The following is a 15,949-nucleotide window of genomic DNA, read 5'->3' as shown; positions in this document are numbered from 1 at the left end:
TGGCATTTAGCTCACTAGTTCAAATCCTTATCTCTGGGTAAATCCCAATTGTACGCTAATGCCAGCAAAACAATAGTTTATTTCCCTCTAAATAAGCATGTTGGTGAATAAACCACCAATTGAGATATGAATAATAGATGCTAGGAAGGGCATCTGTGGAGGGTGGGGAGTGTCCAGAAAGTCATGAGGCACCCATGAGCCTATAATTGAAATCCCATCCCATTTTAAAATGAAGCACTTGCCATCTTGAATTTTTGACTCTTCCTCATGGGCCTCCCAAAATTCCCCACTGGTGAAGAGAACCAGTAATATTGCAGAGACCAGTAGTTTAGCTATTAGAATCACATTTCTGAACCGAATATACGTTGCTCGTTACTCTTAATGTATTTCCTGACTTAGACTTTGTATCAGACTTTAGAATTATGAAGCTCCAATTGTTGGAATTTAAAGGTTCCAAAAACTACATCTCTGCCTATCCCTGCTCTAGACAAACTTTAGACTATCTATTGTTGGCATGGCACAGACTAAGATATTGGGGACGATATCAGATTGGAATGGACGTTTCCTTTAGAAGAATTTTTCTATGCCACAAGAGTATGATCCCTGCTCCCAGAACCATGTGTGACTTTGTGGCCCTTTTTTGCACTTCCTTGGAACCCTCTCTAAAATTTAACATTGCAAATGCCAAAAACCGGAAGTGTCATTTCCTATCCCTTGAAGGAAAAATGGCTGTTTATATTCTAAAGTAGGCTCAACACAGTTTAGATATACCTAAAAATCCATTCAAAAGAGAAAAGGGGTGAAAACAGTGAATCCAAATCTAATTCATGGATGTGGCCTGGCTTCACCCATGTTATATGACCATATGATCCACTGGAGTTGTAATTCTCTTTAAAACTGTTAAATATTATTCTGCAGTCACTAAAACGTGACCTATCCACCACCCTTTGTTATTTAATCCCCCTTACTCACTTCAGTAGTTTTAAGGACAAGATGCCCCGATTCGTGTCTGTAGTACCCCACTCCATTTACTGTCATGTTGACAGTCAGCTTCCCTGTCACTGGCTTCCCAAATGTGTACCTGGAACAGAAGCTCAACAATTATTATTTTTAGCTATTGCTTTTTCATTCCCAAGTTTAATTACATGCATACAAAGCTTTCTGACACCCTGTCAGATAGTTTGAATCACTGAGTTTAGCAGACTGCTGTAACTTGCTGTGTTCCTTTCCAGATCTGTTGCCAAGATGCTTTTTCATCAAAGACAGTCAGAAAAAAGCTAAAAAGTTTGCATTTACAGCAAAGGTCTCCAACCCCCCTTGCAGAAATTAAAGGGAGCCACACCTGGGAGTCATGTACCCAATTTGCCTAGCTGTTAAGTTTTGAGAGCAACGAACTAGGCAGTGCTGTTAGAATACTACAGAAATCAAAGATTAAAGGCACCCCATCCAATACTGAGAAAGACACAAAAAACAAACAAATCCAAGAGTTGGATTATTTTTTTGTTTCCACAGCTTATTGCTTGTGTCCAAAACTAAAACAAGAATGTGTCAGGAAAGAGCTGTTCTTACTTATTTCTGTCATTACCTACATCTGTTGTTTGCTTCAGAACAGCACACATGACTTCAATATAGATTACCTCTGAGGGAAGATGGCCCTTGAAAGTTCTCCAGCTCACATTTAGTGACACAATGTTGATCATTTATTGCCCATTCCACAAATCTTTTTCAAACTATACAGTTAGAAGAATCACAGGGATGTCAACAGAAATTGCAGGAAGCCACTCAAGTGAGCAAAAGGAACCAGGCACGATCGCACTTACTTGGCGTGGACAGTTCCCTTTTCACAAACCCCAAAATCGCGAATGTATTGTGGTGGATCAATACGCAGCTCAAACCTGGGTAAAACTAAAAGGAGGAGAAAAAGTATGTGAGAACAATTTGGGAATCTGACTGTGATTAGAAGTAGCATGAGTGAGACTATCAGGAAATCTTAACCTAAAAGTAAGAAAGCAGTTGAACTGAGAAATGAGAAAAGTGGACTAAAATAAGGGTAGAGAGATCCACAAGAGATCTATTATATAAAGAGATTTATAATAGACATGGGACTGTTGGAAATCTCACCTAACTAGTGTCTACACAGTAAACTTAATATATCCCTAGCAATCAGCTATCTACTTGGGTAATCCAGTTTGACACCATGCCATAGCATAGCTGGAATAAAAAATCCCAAAAATGATTCATTAAAAAAATCCACAAAACGTAATGGTTCACTAAAGGAATCACACATTGTCTTCTATGCACATAGTCTAACTCTTCCATTCCCATTTTAATCTTTTGAATTGTCTTGCTTTTAAAATGTTTCACAACCAAAAGAAATAATTGAGCTGTAACATTATGATAATCCAACGAAAGGGTAACTTTTTTTTCAACTGTTTATAACTTCTGGCTGGGTCACTTATTTTTCACAGCAGCTAATTACAATGCCCTCCCACCCAAAAATGGATCAGGCCTCTTTTTTTTCAGTTGGCGTAACTATTTGATTTCTTATTTTGGTGGGGGAAGAAAGACTGAAAACGTCATATGTTTAGGAGGCTTGTTGCTGCCAAATTCCCATGGAATAATTTCAAATGGTGTCCTGGTTTATTTTTTAAAATGATGTTAAAAACAACTATTATTTCTCAAAAAGCTGCAAATGATGTGAAATAAAGTGCTCAACCTAATGGAAATATTCTCCCTTTTTTGACTGATACTTTAAGACTAGTATTTTTCAAACTTGGCAACTTTAAAATGTATGGAATTCAACTCCCATACTAGCTGGAGAATTCTGGGAGTTGAAGTATACATCTTAAAGTTGCCAAGTTTGAAAACACTGCTAGACTAGGAACCCTCTAGCTTTTTCAGATTTCAAGACTGAATTAAATTTAAACATTCAATTAAAAAATTAATTAAAGAAAAAGTTCCCAGAACACCCAATCAAAGGGCAAAGCTCTAATGATGGAAAATTGGCTGTGTTTAAGCAAACTTTCCCACTCTCCAATCAAGTTCTTGTGGAATCCGCCAAACATAATCTGAAAAGGTCTTGGACTAAACAACTGGTCACTCATGAAAAATGAGCCTTCATTCAATAATAAACAGTGTGGGAGGAGAGTCTACATTATCTACATTAGCCAACAATCAGAAGGAATCTAGTAGCCACTCTATGCAACAGAGAAAGCAAGGTGAAAGCATGAAAGCTTCTGCATTTTAATAAAATGTGTTACTTTAAAAGATGCTTCCATTTTCTATCTGATTTTAACTTTAGTAAGGAGATGAAGTGTTGCAGATATAAAAGGTAGTCCTTGACTTACAACAGTTCATTTAGTGACCAAAGTTACGATGACACTGAAAAATGTGACAAATTGACCATTTTTCACACTTACGATCTTTGCAGCATCCCCATGACCATGTGATCAAAATTCAGATGCTTAATAACCAGTTCATTTTTATAACCACTGCTGCGTCCCAAGGTCATGTGATTTTCTGTGGCCTTTTGACAAGCAAACTCAATGGGGACGCCAGATTCACTTAAAAGCCGGATTACTAACTTGTCAACAGCAATGATTCATATAACAACTGTGGCAAGAAAGGTCATAACATGAGACAAAATTCTCTTTAACAAATGTCTCATTTAACAATAGAAATTTTGGGCTCAATTGTAAGTTGAGGACTGTCTATATTTCCAGCTTGCTGAAATAAATACAATGCTGCTATTAAGTTTGCGCTCCTCATCTTCCTCAAGCAAGGCTTGATGGGATTCATATAGTATGGCATATTTACATGTTGGTGTGGCTGAAAGAATCCCCTTCCTTTCCCTTCCTTCCTTCTTTCCTTCCTTCCTTTTTTATTTGCTGTTTCAATTCAGCAGAGCTACTTCAAAAGACATGCACATGATTGTTTTAAAATAAAAGGACTGAAATTCTAATGTCTTATACAGTACAAAGTAAAAAGTAACAAAAGTTACTGTAAAAAATAAGGCCACTGAGACAGAAGATTCAAGCATACATTAAGGATCTAAAAAAATCATCATAAATCCTCCATTAAGCCTTCCTTAAAAAGCAAGGTTTAAATGGTTCTCCTATTCTGAAATTCTGATTTCAGATTCTAAGCTATTTCAAGTGTGCACGGCTACACGCTGAGATGCTAAATTATTTTCAGAAATGGGTTTTTGACTGAAATAAGGTTGAAAAATATGGAAAAAATACAGACAAAGCTAGATATTATATTCCCCATTTGGAAATGATAAAACAAGCATAGAATGGAATTTAATAACTAGAAATTGCGATAAGCTTACACAACTAATGAAAAGCAATCAGATATTATTCATGGCTTATCCAAAAAACAAATGGATTTTAAAATCTGGGAGAACTTCCTGAGATTATTTGTAGCACTTTTCCAAGACTTTTGATTTCCAAAGCAAGCCTTTCTAACATGAAAGTTTATAAATGTCTAGAAAATATTAATAAGCATAACTGACAATGAACATTGCCATCACAGTTCAGAATGGGGACATTACATCTAGCAAGACAGAGAAGCTGTTTATCCGTTAACATCTAGGCTGCCAAGATCTGGAGTAGTCATTTGACTTTTCAACAACAATTTGAGCAGTCATTTAACTTTTTAACTGTTTTGATGGCTTTAATTATTCCTCATTTGTCCACCATATTAAGTCTGAATATGAATGAATATAAATATTACTGACAACCACAATAGGTACAATAATAATAACCTGAGCACCACCAACTCAACAACTTTTTTCAGAAACTGTTTATATAGGAACAACTATAGTGGGAGCTTCAATTGCATGGCTCCAGGTGCCATCTTTATTGTTTTGACCCTACTCCACTGACGCTCATAAGCTTTAGACTCACTCAAACATGATTATGACATCTCAAAAATAGTGTGTTTTCAAAACAAGTTCTACCAGCTCTGCTATTCACTCACCATATTTTTGAACTTCAAATGATTTGTTGTATGTGTATTCTTGCATTTCTACAAATATAAACCATTCTCCAAACACTGGTTGATCAGACAAAGGGAAACTCATGTTGAGGATGCCTGCCAAAGGAAAGGAAGATCAGAGGAGATGAGCTACATTGGTGGCCCACTTTCCTTAGGGATCACAACCAGAAAATAGAAGAGCCAAAGGATTCATCCTTATTTCTTTAATCAATTTGCATCTCACCCTTTCTCTTTGAAGCTCTGGGCAGTGGGATGCTCAGTTGTGACAGTCTAAAACTCACCACAACAAATTGGCTTGAGGTTTTTCCATTCTACCATCCGAGACCCTCGGGGATCCTAGGAAAAGAGATTCATTTCTTATGTTGGTCTTAGTTACCAATATCTCAATATCTTTCTTACTACAACATTTGAAAATGCAAAAATAACTCCCCGGAACCTGAGGGGAGTATGTATAAGTTTACACATTCCCTCAATGAGATGAGTGGCATCAAAGTCTAATAATAAATAAAAAAATAAAAATACATCACAATTTTTGCTTAGTGGGATAAGTGGACTCAGCCACTAACATTTATAAGCCATGGCACAGCATAGATGAATAGAGATAACAGCACTTTTTAAAATTATAATTAAGGAAATTTTGGCACACACTGTTAACATGTAAACCAGATTTATATTTATTTGACTCTAACAACTTATTATATATAAACAGAAACTTGTCGTATGTGCCCACAATTCTTTCTTTAACTGAATGAGGTAGGGCCTGTTCCAGTGAGGGTGAGCCTATGACATGTGCCTCAAAAGTGACATGGCCCAATGTTTTGGGTGACATGCCAGCATTCATCAGCAGAATAACATGATAACATAATTTCACCATCACTGGTCGGTGCCAAGCATTTCCTTGAAAATGATAGTGAAGTTAATTAGGCCATTGTGTTCATTTTTTAGCAGGAAAACTAATGCAAAACTTTTATAGAAGTTTGAAAGTATTGTGTGTGTGGAGGGGAGAAATCAGGGCATCCACTAAAGGTCAAAAAGTCAACATGGCATCTTGCCATCAAAACCTCATCCCTTTTTTATAGGCATTGCACATTCAATGGTCTAAAAGAGGGGAGGGTGTCCTTCCATCTTGATTTTATCAATGCCTCTGTAAACACCCCCGAAGAAAATACTCTAATGGTTTGGCCTTCGGGTCCTGATAGATACTCACCAGCACATAAGCTTCAATCTGAAAGAAAACATAGAAAGAATTAAATAACTTTATTCCACTAGGCATTGTGGCACTAAACCCAAGCTTATTTAATATTATTTTGTTTTTAAAAAACTATTCAAAAGTTGGGCCAAATCTAGTTGGGCAGTTCCTAATAAAACACTTCCAAAAAATACAATTTAAGTAAAAGCATATACAGCAAAATGTAAATAAAAATACTACATAAACTAGGCAGCTGCAAATCGGTAACTCAAAATCTAAAGTGATATGAAATAAAGTACAATTAAAACCTGGATTTAAAAAAAAAACTGGGAAAATGAGGAAGTCTTCACCTGGTGTGGAAATTTATTTATTTGTTTGTTTAATTTATTGAAATGCAATGATAGGAAGCTAATGTGAGCACCAGTCAAGCCTTTCGGATGAGATAATTCATAAGTAGGGTGCCCACACACAAAAAACTCTTTCCCCTTTGTAGAGATCCACCTCAACTCCTTGGATGGCTTTCCTTTTTTCAAAATTAGAAAAAAATATCTTTGTTATGGGAAAGTGCCAACATGTCTTTTCTAAACAAATTGCTTTATTTTATCTGACATACAGGTAAGTTCTCTTTAACAACCACAATTGGAGTCAGCAATTCCACTGCTAAGTGACACAGTCCTTAAGTAAGACATCACATGATTCTGATGTACTTACATCATCACTTCCGCTGCAGTTGTTAAACAAATCACTGCAGGTTGTCAAGCAAGACTGCATGCCCTCAATTTGAGATTTTACTGCTGACTCTGCTTATTGAAAGCCAGTTGTGAAGCATGCAAATAGTGATCACATGACTGTGCGACACTGCAACCACTGTAAATAGCCCGTAGATGCAAAAGACCCAAATGTTGATGATGGACATGCTGCTATAGTCATAAATGCAAGGATGGGTCACAAAATTACTTTTTCATTGCCACTGTAACTTCGAATGATCACTAAACAGGGTAATTGTTATGTGAGGTCTACTTGTATTCTTCTCTACTCCAATAGCAGTCTCCCAATTTCCCCCACTGGCTGTCAGCCAAGATCCTTCTCAAATGAAATGAATCTAAATGAAGTGTTTCTCAACTGCATAAGATGTGCAGACTTCAACTCCCAGAATTCTCCAGCCAGATGCACTGATCCAGCCTATTTGCATGAAATACGGATTCTTAAGTCTCAAGCTTAGGGAAATCCTTACCTTCTCGTTGATTGGTCGCAAATCTGGGTTCACGGTAAACAGATTGATCAGCACTAAAAAAGAAAAGAAAAATATAATCAGGGAGAATCGGAATGGCTCCAGCACAAAACATCAGGCTCCTGTGGACTCAATCAATGCTCCCATGCAATGCTCTCACCTTTCTGTTTTGGTCTGTACACTGGCTTATCTGTCTGAATGAAGACTGAAGCGCCTTTGCTATCAATAGTCACGGTAGTATAGTTGTGGAAGATGTAGCCCTCCTCGGCCAAGTGATGGTTGCCCCACACTTTTACCTGAGCCTGGCCCCGAAGTCCTGAGGGAACCTAGGAGACAAATCCAGGATGGAGGTTGGACTTATGACTATTATTCTTGGGCAGAACTAATTTTAGCACAGAATCTAAAAATGTAACACTGAATAAGTTCCCTGTCCTTTTTAACAGCTTAGATCAGTGTTCCTCAACCTTGGCAGTTTTAAATGGACTTCAATTCCCAGAATTCCCCATCCAGCATGATTAACTGGGGAATTTTAGAAGATGAAATCCACCCATCTTAAATTTGCTAAGGTTTAGAGAAACATTAGTTCAGATCAATAGGAATGTAAATTCCAAGAAGATTTGGCAAAGCGTTTTCACAGTCAATCTGGACCTCTTGCTCCTTAATTTCTCCACTACTGCTTTTCCAAACATTCACTCACCTTATTCTTTCCATGTTCTTTCTACATTTTTATTACAGGCAATACATTTTGTTTTCTTGCCGCTCCCTTCATTTTTCCAAGACAGAGAAATCCTGAATTTGGGACCCTTGTGGGTTTTCTATCTGAGGGTACAACCCTATGGCATCATTTTAGATCAGAAACAGAGAACTCAATTTCCTCAAGAATTATCTGTTGGTGGTTTAAGGCTGGGCGAAGAACCTAAAGCAAGCAAAGACTAGAATCCAAAGTGGACAGGACCACAAATTCTCTTTTTTCTAACATCTTCTTTCTCAGCAAAAGGGGAAGATAGTTCTTGCCATATTTCTAACATGATTGCTCGGAAAAGGTGCTTTAAATTAACCTACAGGTTACCTATACTCATAGAGCTATAGGTAACTCATTCCTAGTTTGTTAATATATCATAAATAAAACATGTGGCTTGTAAAACTTCAGAGAAGCTTTCTCCAACCTGTCACTCTTCAATCATTTTGACTGGAGTTCCTACGAGCCTAGGTATAAGAAACATGGAAAGTATGCTCCAAAATACCTGAAGACCAATGGCTCAGAGAAAGGTCAGAAATGGTTGAATTAACTGAATTGTAAGAAAGAGTAATGAGCTTTTCTCAGCAATATCACGCATGAATAAATGGACAACATTTTTGGAATGAATGTATACTTTATTGGGGTGGATAGAAATTTGTTCTCGTAAAACTTCTTCATTATAAAGCAGAAAAAAAAGCAAGAAAATAATACACACCCATTGTATTGTACATGCTGTTTCTTTCCAAATGCTAGCCTAGATATTTGTATAGAAATCAACATAATTCTAAGAGCACAATCTGACAAGCACTTAAGATCTGTCAACAACTATATAAGTTCAGATTCCCTAATACATTAGACAGGCAAAATAACCTATTCTGCAAGATTCTAACTCCAACAAGCAAAGCAAAAGCAGCATATAAACATGGCCTGATGCAGGAATGGGGTCGCTAACATATTCAGAGCATGGAATTCACTTCAAATTTGGCTTCTGCAGGACCCAGAAGTGGACTGTCTGTTTAAGCAAAACAGAGCAGCTCAGCCCACATAACAGAAGCAGATCAACAGTCATTTTCAAGGTGTTCCAGCAACCGCAAACTCTGCTACAACTACAAACAGCAGCAGTATTTCACTGCGGAGGCTAGGTTAAGACTGGACCAGAGCAGAGATGGTCAACGATAGGTCCCCCATCTGAACTCTTGGCAATAGCTGAAGGAGTTGGTATGTGCTGTTTTGAAAGAACTCGCATTCAGAGATGCTGCCAAGGAATGTGTGGTCTTAAGTCTCAGCCACACTGAAGAAATGCTGCAGTCGCTGTTGCCAAGGCTCCAGACCAAGTTCAGAGTAAACCTCCTTCCTTGAGCAGCAAAAATTAATGGGACTGGCACACACTTCACTCATGCAAGCAGTATTAGAAGAGAGCTAAGATGAAGCACAAAAGCCTGGAAGGAGTGGGAGAAATGTTGGAACAATCCAAAAGATGTCCTGTGAAACTGATGGTTTAAATGACAAGGGAAGATTTCTTTTCGGGCACAAGGGCACACAACGTTGTCACCTGATATCCTAAAAGCGAAAAGCAGCCATTCAATTCCACAAGCCTTTATTAAGCTGCAAGCACCTGATAGTCCCAACTAAGTTATAAGAACTCACCTTAAGCTTGATTGTTCCTTTACCTGCAAGATAAAAGAAAAGGGGTTAAGAATCATTATTTTTCTCCCACTGAAGTCCCATAAAGCTAAATATTTTGACTATTTTCCTATTTTAGTACAAATGGGCAGCAAACCTAGCATGGATATTCAGCAAATGTGTTTGTTCTGGCAATAATTGCCAGTTCAGTTTGCACAATGCCAGAAAGTCAACAAACCTTGGCAAAAAAAAAAACAAGGTCCATGAGTACCCTTGGCATGAGCATCACTTCTCAACTGTGAATCCCAATAGGACAGGGTGAGAGCTCAGCGACACGTACGAAGCACTCTACACTGGAGATGGTGATATTCCTGAGCTAAGCTCCCAATAGCATGAATGTCAAATCCTGCAGCTTTAAACTTGCCCATAAATGCTCCATTTGCAATTGCTGGAAGAGGAAAGGACATGCAAGCACCTTGTGTGGGATGCAACAAGAGTCAAAAGCAGCTGTTTGCGGCAAAAATGACAACAGAAAACAGCTGCTATCAACCAAGCCTTTTGGAAGCTACAATTTTAAAGCTTCTTCAGTTCTCATACAGTTGTGAAAAATTCTTCTGGCATATGACACTTAGATAATGGAATTACTTATAAAGTACATGATTCACTTTGAAATGGTACATTTCAAGGGTATTTTTAAATAATTGACACACAAGTAGCCAAAGAAAGATGCTCCATGGCTTTCCGGTTTTAATTTTAGGAATGTTGGCCTGCATCATAGTAGTAGAGTTGTTTGTAATCTCTACTTTTGAATTACTGTATGAGTCACAAAAATATTTAAATTTAATGGCATCTTCTTTCCTAGAACTGAAAGACAGATTTCGGGACCACAAGCATCCTTACAGAAAATAAATTGTAGCAGATTATTTAACAAGGGAATTAAGTGAGGGAGATATACTGTACAGTATCTGGGAGCAGTGTTTAACATTTTAGGCTATAATCCCATGCCTGCTTTTCTGAAAGTAAATCCCATTAAGAACAGTAGGACTTATTTCTGGAAAAAAATAAGCACCATAATTTTTTTTTTGCTTACTGTTGTTTTGTAAAATAATTTACCCATTTCCCACAATGCTCAGTTTAGATTTTTGTGGCAGAACTATAGCCTAGACAACCATAGTAATGTGGTGAAGTCGCACTACTTTATGAACTGACATTGTTAATATTTGACTTTCTGAATATTGCTACTTACTTCTAAATTTGCATTAAGGACATTAGAAGAAATATAGAATAAAACAAAATGGTACAAGTAGCTCTAAAAACATCTAAAACCCTAGTCCTTTACAATCAGGAAAACTCACACTTAAATCTAGGTGATACATATTTGTATCACTAAATGAAATGCTGATCTTGTATTCTTAATATTTTGTAACTATGTGAGAAATAAGCTCCAGATTTCTCACATATTTCTATGTGAGAAATAAGCTCCAAATAAGCTCACAGCACCCCCAGCCTCCGTTTCTCTGTCAGAGGCCTTCAGGAAAGGCCTCTACAGCCAAGAAACAAGCTCTGGATTGACGCATGTGGCACACACACACCCAGCCTAGTTTCGCCATCAGAGGCCTTTCCTGAAGTGAAACGGAGGCCGGGGGTGATGTGTGCAAGAGGCCGCAGCAGAAGTGGGCCAGCAAGGTGAGGCAGATGTCGGGGTGTGCGAGGCCTGGTTGCAACTATCCGAAAGTAAGTAGCTCCACCCCCCGCATCCCCATCCTAGCTTGATTTTTACCGATGCACCCCACCCCACTCCGTGCAACCAGGTGCAAGGATCTTAACTAGGGCTTATTTTGGGGATAGGGTTTATATTTGGTGCACATATAAATATCAAGGTAGGTCTTATTTTGGGGGAAACACAGTATCATTCAATTATGTACTGCATACATAAATGGCAGCCTACCTAGAATTGCTCCATGGGCATGAGCTACCATCTCTCCTTTGACTACGAGTTGGACCTGGACCGTTGTCTCCCTGACTGGATTAAAAATAGTCACACTAATGGATTCTTCCACACCTGATCGGAAAACAGAAGGCACCGCAATCAAGTAGCCCCTGGAAAAAGGGAAAAAAATAAAAAGCCATCATTATGAAAAGAACATCATTCACAATGTATTTTTCGTAAAACGGATCCTCCCATCTGTAGGGATGCGCAGAAGAGAAGGATGGGAAAAAAGAGAGAGAGATTTCACTGCAAGGAAAAGTTGTGTTTATCTTGGAAGCTATTGTATAGACTTCAGGATTATTCCAAACAAGTTATCTGGAAAAAGAAAGACTGGTAAAAACGAAGCAGACGCTGTAATAACCATCCATTATCCCAAGGATTTTGTACAGTAACACAGATGGGAGGCGGTGCTAACATTTCTCATTTGCTATAGGGAGGAAAAGCAAGAAACAATAAAACTAGATCGATGCTCTCAAACTGACCTGACTGCTTTTCTTAATTTCTTTCCCTCCCTCTCTCTCAAACACACACACACAAATACACAGAGTGCAGGATGTACAAAAGAACTGTAAAAAAAAAAACCTTCTATAAAGACTATTAGGTAATAGATAGGGACTCCGAAACATTTCATGAGGAAGGTTGGAATTTGAGAGTACATGATTGCATTAAAGGATGAAGGAAACCTGATTGGACACTCAAGAAGTCTTGCATCCCTCTTGATCTTATTCCCCACCCTCCCTTGAGTAAAAAATAATTCTGCTTTTTATGGAAAGAATCTTAAAAGTCCCTTGTTGCTATTTAAATTGTCCTGTTGGATCTCCTGGGCATGGTCATACTTATCAAGTTTTTATCTATTGTTTCATTCTTCTGGCATAAGACCAGAAGCATTCTCTATCTTCTGTTACAAGGCTAAGATAGTATGCGTTAACTACTCACAGTGCTCTTTAGAGCTTCACAAACGGCTGAACAATATTTTCTGGTTCTTGCAGAATTATTTATGCCCTCCTCATGACATCATGATATCCATCAACTTCCCTCACCCGCTCTACCGCTCTCCAAAGACTCTTCACGGAGGACAGCTCTTCACGTCACATGCTTTAAAACATATTTTAACTAGTTATTTCGTTTTGGCCCAGCCCTTGGGTCTCTCTAACTGGAGATTAATAGGCACCCCAGGGGTTGAGGGTCATGCTATTTTATAGCTCCCAACCCTGTCTTTTTTCAAATTCCAACTCTTGTGTTTCTTCCTCAGCAGGATGCATTGCCATGGAGATCCCATTACAACTCTGCAAAAGTTCAGCTCTCTTGGGTGTGCATCATGCAGATTGTGTTGGGCATGCTAAGAACCAGGGGAGGGTAGGAGATAGTGTGTTTTCCTCATATTACCAAGCTAAAAACATATATTTTATTTTCTAATTGTAATCTTTGGCCATGTTTTCCGTATCAGGAGTGGGTGGGATGGAGAGAGAGAGAGAGGAATAAAAAATACATCTGCTTCTATTAGGCAAACAGCTGTGAGTGGCCACATCCACTGTGGGTGATGATCCCATATGCAGAACACATGTAGTTTCAAATTCTTCTTCCAATATGCTGTCATTGTCTTGCAAAGGCCATTGTTCTGCTCCTAAAAGTCACAGCACTGTTAATCTTTTTGTAAGTTGGAGCACTTCTGACATTTTTTTGCTTAGGGCTTAGAAAGAGAATGCACATTGCCCAGAAATGCAGCCACAAATGCTAGGACAGCCTCTGACTTGCTAACTATTTGACAGATCTTAAAAGGAAAGGTATTGCCTTTGGAATCTGTACACACTAAAAGCATTTAGTCATTCAGAAGGAATTGCCAAGGCATCGTAAGAACTTAACTTTGCATTGTACCAGCTTGATGTGCCTTTACTACATCATAAAACAGAGCAAAGTTTATTAACTTTCTTTTGAGAATTAGGCAATATTCACCAGTGCCCCAGCTTGTAAGCAATAGATCTGTTGCCAGGATTTTAAAAAAAATGTACAAAGAGGGTCTCAGAATTTAAAGCTTACACACTCAGCTTAGAAACAACTTTGAAAAATGTCATGTGCTCCTCACAAAGGAAGTGTCAGAGGCTGGTTAATACTTAACATTTGTTAAGGGGTTACAACCAAGCAGCCTGGTGTGATAAACTTGGTTGTAGGGTAAGGGGGTGGGGGGAGAGAAATAGCATGCAATGATTTTTGTATAATTTATCATAGGCAATGATTTTTGCATCTCAGGAAAACAAAAGTACTTGCTAGCCACCAAAGAAATCTTGCATTTCACAAGTTATACTTTCTGCATCTTCTCCCAGAAGTGTATGATTTGATTGCTTACTGTACCCTATGACTATTATTAAGTGTTGTACCTGATGATTCTGGACTCTTGACGAATGTATCTTTTCTTTTATGTACACCGGGAGCATTTGCACCAAGACAAATTCCTTGTGTGTCCAATCACACTTGGCCAATAAAGTATTCTATTCTATTCTCTCCTTCTAGTTAGCCAATGAATGTTCATCTGAACTGACTCTCAGTTGAGCTACATACCCCATGCTTCTGTTATCAAAGCAGTCAGACCGTTTTGAAACAAGGCAGAATGGAGAACCCAACACAATTGGTGACCTGCTACAAGAAGCGCTTTTCAAATGTTATACAATTCACCCCAGAAGTGTGATGTGAAAACCCTCCCCGGCTCCCCTTGCTTGCCTTTTGATGCTACCACATCAGATGGCAAGGGCAGAATTAGGCCAGATTTGAATTTTTCTAACTTCAATCCCTGAATTAGACCCCCCCAATCGGATTGTTTGGTTCGGAAACAGGAGGAAGAAGAAACATCAAACTCACCCCTATTCTAAGCCTGGGAACATAGTTTTAACATTTGTTAAACTGATAAACCTTACTGTTAAGGACAGCAAAGAATAAAAGTAAACAGCGTGCAACTTTCTATGGACCACAACTCATCTCGCATAGGACCGGACGGGCGGGGAGGGAGGGGGTTTCAAACATTTCTGTAAAACCTACTCGCAAACCTACTGTGTGTGTGTGTGTGTGTGTGTGTGTGTGTGTGAACGCGCGTGCATTGCACAAATGATAACCTTCCTCTTCGGATGCCCCTGACCTTCGCAACCGAGAGATTTCCAGAAAGGCAGGAGGCGGTCAAGGAACTCTCTCTGCTTATGCCTCACGACCACCCCGGCAAGCAGAAGTCCTACTCAGAAATACTCTTCCTGGCGCGGGAGGCTCGGGTTGAAAGGAAAGACAAGGCGGAGAAGGAGCGAGGCGGAGCGGAGCCGTTGCTCGGTGCGCTTTGTTCAGGGAATGGCATCCCGAGGGCTGCGCGTAGGCTACTCACTGCCTGGACGGGCTCGGGGCGCCGATCTCGCCGAAGCTGCACAAGGGCAGGAGGAGCAGAAGAATCCGGCAGACGCGGCCGCCGGGCATGGCGCGCTGCGTCCGGGCGCCCTTTGTTCCCTCGGGACGGCCGGAGCAGGAGATGGAGCGGAAAGGGATGCAGACCGCGGCAGCCAAGCAGCCGCCCCGTCCGAGCAGCGCCGGGCTTCTTCCCCGCAGGAGCAGCAGAGCGAGATTCCCAGCGACCAGCTCAGCCTCTCGCTCTGGCTGCCCGGCCCCGCAGCTCCGCCGGTGCCTTGCTTCTTCCGCAGCCCCGCCTCGATCCGGGAGCCCTGCCTAATACCTTCCCCCGCCCCGCCCCCGGCCCCTCCTCCGACCGCCCCGCGCCCCTCGGCTTTCCTTGCCTTGGGAGGGGGGGGGGCGGAGCGGGCAGAGAAGAGGCGGCCGAGGATCGCCACTCCGGACCCCGGCCGGTGTTTGCTGGGTTGGCTGATCCACCAAGGCAGGAAAGAGGGCGCTGGGCTCGGTTGTGCTCGAAGGAGGAAAGTTTGCTCCGAGGGCCTCGGCGGCATCTTCCCCGCGCCTGCCTCGCTCTTTTCCAATCTCTGAAAGCGCTGAGCTCCGCTTCTAGCGTGGGATTTCTCTGAGCAACTTTGAAGATGTGTGGACTCCAACTCCCAGAATTCCCCCGCCAGCATAAGTTGACTGACACATTGGGGAATTCTGGGAGATTGAGTCAGAATCTTGGCTACTAAGCTTGAGAAACGCCTATTAAGACGGTTCTAGGCTGCATAGAATCAAGATCACGTGAAGTGTTAA

At 40.1% G+C, this 15,949-nt stretch overlaps 1 protein-coding gene across 1 annotated transcript in view; it reads right to left on the bottom strand.

Annotated features, from left to right (window-relative positions):
- Positions 1-15,437, bottom strand: part of CPAMD8 (C3 and PZP like alpha-2-macroglobulin domain containing 8) — a 60,250-nt gene extending 44,813 nt beyond the window's left edge. The window contains exons 1-10 of the mRNA XM_026698848.2: positions 15,132-15,437; positions 11,729-11,880; positions 9,805-9,827; positions 7,579-7,744; positions 7,422-7,474; positions 6,206-6,223; positions 5,280-5,334; positions 4,981-5,094; positions 1,821-1,905; positions 973-1,081 (exon numbers count right to left, since the gene is read on the bottom strand). Of these exons, the coding sequence (XP_026554633.2) occupies positions 973-1,081; positions 1,821-1,905; positions 4,981-5,094; positions 5,280-5,334; positions 6,206-6,223; positions 7,422-7,474; positions 7,579-7,744; positions 9,805-9,827; positions 11,729-11,880; positions 15,132-15,220 (864 nt within the window). The 5' untranslated portion in view covers positions 15,221-15,437. The remainder of the gene's footprint in view (positions 1-972; positions 1,082-1,820; positions 1,906-4,980; positions 5,095-5,279; positions 5,335-6,205; positions 6,224-7,421; positions 7,475-7,578; positions 7,745-9,804; positions 9,828-11,728; positions 11,881-15,131) is intronic.
- Positions 15,438-15,949: the final 512 nt, after the last annotated feature.

This window comes from Pseudonaja textilis, chromosome 1 (assembly GCF_049901715.1).
Source record: "Pseudonaja textilis isolate UNSWEBS1 chromosome 1, rPseTex1.2, whole genome shotgun sequence".
NCBI classification, from domain to species: domain Eukaryota; kingdom Metazoa; phylum Chordata; class Lepidosauria; order Squamata; family Elapidae; genus Pseudonaja; species Pseudonaja textilis.
The sequence above is the reverse complement of the archived record's forward strand: the minus strand, read 5'-3'. Positions and strand labels throughout refer to the sequence as shown.